We start from the raw sequence: 8,524 nt of genomic DNA, 5'->3' as shown, positions 1-8,524 counted from the left end.
GATTTCTTTCCCTTTCTCCTTTTTGGTTCCCTAGTTTTGAATTATTTCCATTTAGCTTTTTATGGTATCTCGTTATCGGAATAATGAAAGCTAAGCTTTGGCTGGACGCAATAATCATGTAACCAAAACGCGTGAAACCATTCATTTCCATTTGTCAACCACGGCATTATCCACTACACGTCTACACCCCTTTTTCACATTAACAACTTTATTTACAAGTAGTTTACACTAATCAAAACCGAACTAGCAAAAACTTATATTTTTACAACAAACTAAACCAGACCAGCATTTAAAAAAAAATGTGAATGACATTGCCGACAAATGTGTAAATAAGATTTTAAAATCTGTGTTTAAAAATCTAAGGGTGTAAAAAGTTGTTGAAGTCTTGATTAATGAGGGAGGAGTTGAATTTTAATTTATTTGACCAAACGAGAAAAAAGCAAATAAAAAAAACTCACTCGAGATCTTCACTGGTCATTGATTGGAACCACCTTTGTGACTCTTTTTTCTCTCACATAATACTTATGTCACCCTTAACTTTCGCTATCTAATTGCATTTTTATACATGAAAGTCCCTTCATTTCTCAAACCCATTTAGGAAAAAGAGTTTTTTTTTTCAGCTCTCTTCATTCTCTTGTCTGTATCATTCTTTTAAGAAGCCATGAAAATGGCATCAAGAAAAACAACATCTTTGCTTCATCTTCTTCTTCTCCTTGGAGCTTTGACTCTTTTGAGCAGTTTGGTGATAGTCAAAGGAGAAAGCCCTTACAAGTTCTACACTTGGACTGCGACTTATGGCATTATCTCTCCTCTTGGTGTTCCTCAACAGGTACAACTACAACAGATTCATTTTTTTTGTCAAAGACAAGAACAACAGTTTCTATTTACGGAAAAGTCTAAATCTCATTTTTTGTTTGATATACTGACGAACTTTTTTTTTAACTCTTTAGGTTATTCTCATCAATGGTCAGTTTCCTGGTCCAAAGCTTGATGTTGTGACCAATGACAACATCATCCTCAACCTCATCAACAAACTTGACCAGCCTTTCCTCTTGACCTGGTAATTTCCCTTCTTTTTTTTTTTTAATTTCAAAAAACCCTAAAGATTTGAACTTTATCATTTTCACATGCTTCCCAAAGAAAAATAATCCTCTGTTTTGTGTACCCGAGTTGATTAATGTGTCAACTTATATTACCACTATTTTAAGGCATTTGGGGGATTACTGATTATTAGGGCTTCCCTTAATCCTGTGAAAGGTTTAATCTTTTGTGTTGAAACTCGATAAAGGTTTAAACTTTATCGATCAATGTAGGGTTTTCAGGTTGATAATCGAAATGTGTATTTGATCTGTTTCAATGTTTATGGGTTTAGGAATGGGATTAAACAGAGGAAGAACTCATGGCAAGATGGTGTCTTGGGAACAAACTGTCCGATCCCACCAAACTCGAACTTCACTTACAAATTCCAAACCAAAGATCAGATCGGAACTTTCAATTACTTCCCTTCCACCGCATTTCACAAAGCCGCCGGTGGATTCGGAGCCATCAATGTCTATGCAAGACCTGGTATCCCAATCCCTTACCCTGTCCCAACCGCAGATTTCACTTTACTCGTTGGTGACTGGTTCAAAACCAACCACAAAACGCTTCAGCAACGTTTGGATTCTGGTGGGGTTCTTCCATTCCCCGATGGGATGCTCATTAATGGGCAAACTCAAACCACATTTTCAGGCGACCAAGGTGAATTATGAATTCCTCAGCTTCCAATGTGAATTGGTTCTGTTTGTTTTACTTATTAATGTGTCTTATGGTTTTAATCTTTCAGGGAAGACTTACATGTTAAGAATCTCCAATGTTGGGTTATCAAGCACTTTCAATTTCAGAATCCAAGGGCATACCATGAAAGTAGTTGAAGTTGAAGGCTCTCATGTTATTCAAACTGATTATGATTCTCTTGACATTCATGTTGGACAGTCTCTAGCTGTTCTTGTGACTTTGAACCAATCTCCTAAAGATTATTACATGGTTGCAAGCAGCCGGTTCGTAAGAAGCAAACTCTCTGTTATGGGTCTGTTGCGTTATTCGAACTCTCATGTCCCAGCTTCTGGTGATCCCCCTGCTCTTCCACCTGGAGAGCTTGTTTGGTCCATGAGACAAGCCAGAACATTCAGGTACAAAGAGCAGTTACTTACAAAGAACGTTGGATTCTTTAATGTGAATGATTTTGAATCGTTAATGTTGTTTTGGTTTGGGGTTTCAGGTGGAACTTAACAGCAAATGCAGCTAGACCAAACCCTCAAGGATCATTCCACTACGGAAAAATCACTCCAACGAAGTCATTTGTTTTCGCTAATTCAGCTCCTTTGATAAATGGAAAGCAAAGATATGCAGTCAATGGAGTCTCTTATGTGAACTCAGAGACGCCTCTTAAACTCGCTGATCACTTCGGCATCTCTGGAGTTTTCACGAACGCCATTCAAAACGTTCCTTCTAACTCTCCTCCAACTGTTGCAACATCAGTTGTGCAAACATCTCTGCATGATTTCCTTGAAATCGTGTTTCAGAACAATGAGAAATCAATGCAGTCTTGGCATCTTGACGGTTATGACTTCTGGGTCGTTGGGTGAGTCTCCTTCCTGCACCGCTCATGTAACTTCTAACTCAAGTTAGATTCTTGCTAACGTTTCTCTCTCTCTCTCTCTCTTATGAATCTAGATTTGGTTCTGGACAATGGACACCTGCAAAAAGATCACTCTACAATCTTGTTGATGGTCTTACAAGACACACAACTCAGGTAAAAACATCATCAAATGAAAGTTGGAAAATTTTGATTTGTTTACATGTGTTCTTGATGAGTTTCTTGGGCATATAAATGAGTAGGTCTACCCAAACTCTTGGACAGCGATCTTGGTGTCATTGGACAACCAAGGAATGTGGAATATGAGATCGGCGATATGGGAAAGACAATACTCGGGACAACAGTTTTATCTGAGAGTATGGAATCCAGTACAGAGTCTCGCCAATGAATACAACCCTCCTGATAATCTTCAACTCTGTGGCAAAGCTGTGGGACTACACCCTTAGAGAGATCCTCTTGTTCTTTTACTTTAAAGTTAATTGTTAAAAGGTTTATTCGATTAAATTTGGTTGAGGATTTTTGGGTTTGTTCTTCAATCCTGGTCATGAGAGTATGGCTGGTGTGGCTATTTACACATGCAGTAAAACACAGGGAAAAAGGAAAGCTATGGGTCATTCGTAGGTTTCTTCAGATTAAAGACAAATCTTATGAACAATTTGTATTCAAGTGTTCTTTCTAGATTACTACAATCTCTTGTAATAATAATATAATAAAAAAAACTAATAAAAGCTGTTTTTGAGATTATAAACCTGAAATTACAACTAATGTCATGGTAATTAGAGAAGATAGTAGCACTTTTAGCCATAGATGATGAACTAATGGAGTTCTAATCTCCATCAAATTTGAGATCTCCACAGTAGGTAGGTGGTTTAATATAAGGCCTACTAGAGTTAAAAGTTTAGGCCCAAAACGGCCCATGAGTTCAAATTTCAAATTCTGAAAACTCGTATCGTTTCTTACGCTCCGTCTTCTTCTCAGTCTCTGCGATATTATATTACCGTTGTTGTTGTTGTCTCTCCTCCTCTTTCGATTTCAATGGCGAATTCAAACACATACCTAACCACGCCGACTAAAACCCCTTCTTCAAGGAGAAACCAACAGAGCCAATCGAAGATGCAGTCTCAATCCAAGGATCCTGTAAACGCAGAGACTAGGTCACGGTTCGAGGCTTACAACCGTCTCCAAGCGGCGGCGGTTGCCTTCGGTGAGAAACTTTCTATACCTGAGATTGTCGCAATTGGTGGCCAATCGGACGGTAAGAGCTCTTTACTGGAAGCGCTTCTAGGGTTCCGATTCAATGTCAGAGAAGTCGAAATGGGAACGCGACGCCCTTTGATTCTCCAGATGGTTCATGATTTATCAGCGTTGGAACCACGGTGCCGATTCCAGGTATGGTAACTTAAGACGCTATTGTGATTCGATTTCTAGGGTTTTTGAATTTGATGCGTTTAGGGATTGATTCTGGGTTTGAATTTGGTGATTTGATTACTAATTTTTTTTGTAATTCGATTTTGAATTACATCTGCATAAGTTTCAGATATCTAGGGTTGTTGAATTTGGTGATTTGATTTCTAATTTTTGGTGATTCGATTGCTAGTTACATCATCATAAGTTTCAGATAGCTAGGGTTGTTGAATTTGGAGACTGTACAATGTAGCAGGGTTGTTGAATCTGGATAATTCTGGGTTTGAGTTAATTTCAACGAGGTCTTGTTAATTTGGTGATTTTGATTACTAAATTTGATAAGTTTTTTGATTGGTAGGATGAAGATTCTGAAGAGTATGGTAGTAGTCCAATTGTTTCGGCTACAGCAGTAGCAGATGTGATTAGGTCAAGAACAGAGGCGCTTTTGAAGAAGACGAAAACAGCAGAATTATCCTCACCTCGGAGTCCTTGAAAGCAGCATCAATATCCTCCATGTTTGAATCATCCTTATCCTCGAACACTGGAGGCTTGTAATCTTTCTTGAACCATTCATCTTCAAATACCTCTTGTGGTGTTACACACCATGAAGCTCTACTTAATGTATCTGAATAGCATACATAAACTTGGGTTATGATTAGAGAAGATGACTGAATGATTAATAAGAGAATCAAATAAGGAGGCATGTGTGTGTAAGTGTACCATACAACATATTCAACAGTTTATACTACTACTACTACTCAACTCAATGGCCACAGTTGAGAATTTAGAAAACAACATTCAGAGAACAGAGTGGCTTTGAGTATCATTCACTCCCATCTGATGAATCATCACTGGTCACATATCAGTGTCGCTCACTCCCATTGAAGAAATAAAAAGACACTCAGGAGCACAAGATACGACAAGCAAGTGGGAGAGATTGACAATAACATTGTAGAAATCAATATGTACGCTGGAGATATACAATCAAGGCAAGAGATTGACAATAACATTGTAGAAATCAATCAGTACGCTAGAGATTTGTATACAAACAGCAACCCTGTTTGTCCCTAGTAATGCTACTACTATCAAGGCAAGAGATCAGATAGAGAGAGCACAAATACATCATGTCCACAGTGGTTTGATTGATTGAATCGATAATATAAGTTCACTACACAACAAAACGTGTTGACACAAGACAAAATCATACGTCTAGTGGTCAAGACTAAAAAAAAAAAAAAAAAGACACTCAAAATATGAAGAAATAAAAAAAAGACACTCAAAATATGATGTTTAGAACGCTTACTCATGTGCTGGTGACTCTCTTCGTGTGATTACATCATCTTCACTCGTTTGCTTTGCTGCTTTCGGACACCTTCTTCAGATAATTCTCTTCCTACCTTCTGCTTAAATTGATGTTGTTCTGAACCGTGCCATTTATGGATGTGTTCATAACCGAGACATAAAAGGGCATGACATAAAGTTGTGGCCCTGTCAGCAGTTGGTTGAACATGATGCTAATCATTTTACCTTCAAGTATGTGGCCTTTTGTCGTGTGATGACTCTAAATAAAAAATTGAACTCAGAAAATTTCAGGGTTTGTTTACCAGACACAACACAGCATGTTGACACAACACAAAGACCAAGAGATGTTAGAGATATTACCAAAGAAAAGAGCATATTTTTTTGGGTCCGTTTGTTAGCCGTGAAGTCAAGCAAAAGAAATAGAGATAAAAAAAATGCATACCAAATAGTTACAGTCTTAGAGATTCATCGATGTGAAAAAAAGATTTGTCAAGGAATCCAAATTGGATTCTCAATCTTCACTTTGGGTAAGAGAAGATATATTTAACAAATGATTCATTCNAAACAAAAAAAAAAAAAAAAAAAAAAAAAACAAAACAGTCAGTTTTTTGGTGTTTTGGGCTAACGTGTTAACAAAAACAAATAAAAGAGGAGGAGGAGGAGGGAAGCTACTATTTCTGTTTTTTAAACCAATCAGAGCACGTTATTTCATCCCCACTCGCACAAAACGAGCGTTCCGCGAGTGAGAGCATTTTCCCTATGCTTATTATTACATACCAAATCATGCCTTTACGACAGCACGCACCAATTTCCAATTTTAGCACCGCGTGACTTTTACTTCTTTTTTTTTTTTTTTCCTAATAATTTCCAACTTAAACCGAACCGAAATCAATTTTAATTTCCAACCCATGTAAACCGAACCGAAATCAATTTTAATTTTAATTTCCAATTTTTTGTTTTTTTTTTTGTGTGTGCATATTTTGAGGATACACAAGATAGTAATATTGTGTGTAACTTTGCCAAAAAAAAAAAAGTAATACTGTGTGTAACATTTTAATGTATGTTTTTAGAATTATTTATAAAAGTTATGACTTTAAAGTAATTATGAATAATATAAGGACTAAAATGTAAAATACTTATTTTAAAAACTTCATATATGAAGTATCTCTTGGAGATGTCCTAATTAAGTACTAACAAGTAACAACTAATTTAATTCAAATATTGGCTATTCTTTTTTCTATGCACATAATTTTTGGTTATCAAATGATATTGATAGGAATGTATTTTTTCAAAGGGACAAATATTTGATTATTTGTGAATTTCAAAACAAACACAATTGATATAGATATTACTAAGAATTATTAGATTAGTAAATCCAAAGTCTCGTGAAACCTACGTGGGAATGCTACCACAAATGTTAAGAATGCTACCACAAATGTCTCATTTGAGTGGGTTATGTTATTAGATATAATGTTACCGTGAATACGTTAGATTTACATTTAGTCAACTCGAAATGACTTAAAATTTAATTAATAAGTATTAAAAACAATATTAACTCGTAAACAGATAGGGTCGACTAAAAACTATGGTTACCAAGAAAAGTTTCCGTGCCAGGATTGATCAGTATGTCTCAGAAAGCACCGAGAGCACGGAGAAGCTTCTTAGAAGGCAGACGTGGATGGGTCTAAGATAGTGGATTTGAAACAAGGACCCAAGACACTGAGTGAGTACCATAAAGTGTGAAAAAGAATGTCTTTTTTTTTGTCAATATTTTGTGGTTTTAATTTATGAAGTGTGTATTTAAAATAAAGCATGAATTTAGGAGGTTTCTTTGTGTATGATTGGTAACAGTTTTACAAAGCTTTACAAATATAGAGAGTTTTAAAATTTACCAATCATAAAAACTTTACTAAAAGATTTAGCCAAAAAAAATTAATCAACTTCTTCTCCTTTATCTATTCACACAATTGTTCTTTTTTATTAATACCCCACCGATATATACCATATGGACCGTTGATCTGTGAGATACACCAATCCAATCGGACGGTGGTCATGTGTTGTCTTCCACGGTTAATTAGAGAGTGAAGTCCCCGCCTAATTAAAAAAGTTTAAGGCAAATATTAATTCAAATTTAGAAACTAATTTTTTTAAGAGATATTTCTTCTTCATTTCTGCTACTCTCTCTCACTCCGTACGTCTCTTTCTTCGGCGAAGATGATGCAACAATCTAAGGAGGTATACAATCGTCTCCAAAAAACGGTTGGTGGGAAATAGAGGCTTCCGATACCGGAGCTTGTGGCGATTAATTCAAGTCTCTGGCTAGAGCTCCCCATCGCATCTTGTTGTTCCTTCAGCGGAGTGGTGTGCAATCCCTCTGGTTGGATGCTCTGCGGGAACTTAATATAGTTTCCTAAAATACTGGAATAATTTGAATCGAATTTAACACACGACTAACTGTTTTTAGAAAACTATAAATGTTTAATATCTAATTTAGTAAACTATTTGGAAAACAATATATTAGAAATTATTTATTTATGGGTTATAACCATATCCAAAATTAGATCCAAAATCTAAGTATCCTTCCTTATAATCAATTATGAAAAGAGTTAATAATTTATTTCTTTAATAATTGTTACCATTGTTTTAGAAAAGTTTTAATTTTTTTTTTTTAAATTATATAGACAACTTGGTTTGTTTAGTAATATGGATATATGTCATGTTTTTGGGTTTTTTTTATTTTTAAGTGTGCTCCCCGTTTAATAGTATAGATGCCAATTTTATTTTATTTTCAAACAAATTACAGAATTGTATTATTAACCAAAAAAAAGTAAGATTCATTGCACTTATTATACACCAGTGGTGGAGTCTTAACAGGGCTTAAAATTACTCGATGTTGATAATGGGCCTAATTAAGCCCAATGCGAGTGTTGTAGTTAAGTGAAAAGTCCAACAGTTTGTTGCCGAAATCAAATCGGCGAGGAAAAAAGGGGATTCTTCTTCTCTCTCTCAGTTGGGTTGTTTCTTCCAAGTTTCAACCAAAACGATCAGATAGAAGAAATCTTAGAGAAATCGGAAGCTTCTCTCCCTCTCTCTCTCTCGTACTCTGAGTTTTGCTTCGGTGAACATGAATTGCGAAGTTTGTCAGCTTAAGGAACTGGTAAAACTTTCCGTCTTCTTCTT

General features: G+C 35.9%; 3 protein-coding genes across 4 annotated transcripts in view; all 3 read left to right on the top strand.

Annotated features, from left to right (window-relative positions):
* Positions 491 to 3,386, top strand: LOC104727338 (L-ascorbate oxidase homolog). Its single transcript, XM_010446411.2, has 7 exons — positions 491 to 829; positions 951 to 1,060; positions 1,373 to 1,740; positions 1,826 to 2,171; positions 2,261 to 2,623; positions 2,716 to 2,794; positions 2,881 to 3,386. Exons 1-7 carry the CDS (start codon positions 662 to 664, stop codon positions 3,082 to 3,084), a joined length of 1,638 nt encoding a protein of 545 aa, XP_010444713.1. The 5' UTR covers positions 491 to 661; the 3' UTR covers positions 3,085 to 3,386.
* Positions 3,617 to 4,745, top strand: LOC104727337 (dynamin-related protein 5A-like). The gene is made up of 2 exons (XM_010446410.2): positions 3,617 to 4,027; positions 4,401 to 4,745. The coding sequence occupies exons 1-2, from the start codon at positions 3,674 to 3,676 to the stop codon at positions 4,533 to 4,535; spliced, it is 489 nt and encodes a 162-aa protein (XP_010444712.1). The 5' UTR covers positions 3,617 to 3,673; the 3' UTR covers positions 4,536 to 4,745.
* The window catches only part of LOC104727336 (autophagy-related protein 101), a 2,669-nt gene continuing 2,451 nt past the window's right edge, over positions 8,307 to 8,524 (top strand). For both annotated transcript variants that reach the window (XM_010446407.2, XM_010446408.2), the window contains exon 1: positions 8,307 to 8,501. In XM_010446407.2, coding sequence (XP_010444709.1) covers positions 8,469 to 8,501 — 33 coding nt within the window. In that variant the 5' untranslated portion in view covers positions 8,307 to 8,468. The remainder of the gene's footprint in view (positions 8,502 to 8,524) is intronic.

This window comes from Camelina sativa, chromosome 11 (assembly GCF_000633955.1).
Source record: "Camelina sativa cultivar DH55 chromosome 11, Cs, whole genome shotgun sequence".
NCBI lineage: Eukaryota > Viridiplantae > Streptophyta > Magnoliopsida > Brassicales > Brassicaceae > Camelina > Camelina sativa.
This window is presented reverse-complemented; position numbering and strand designations above follow the sequence as displayed.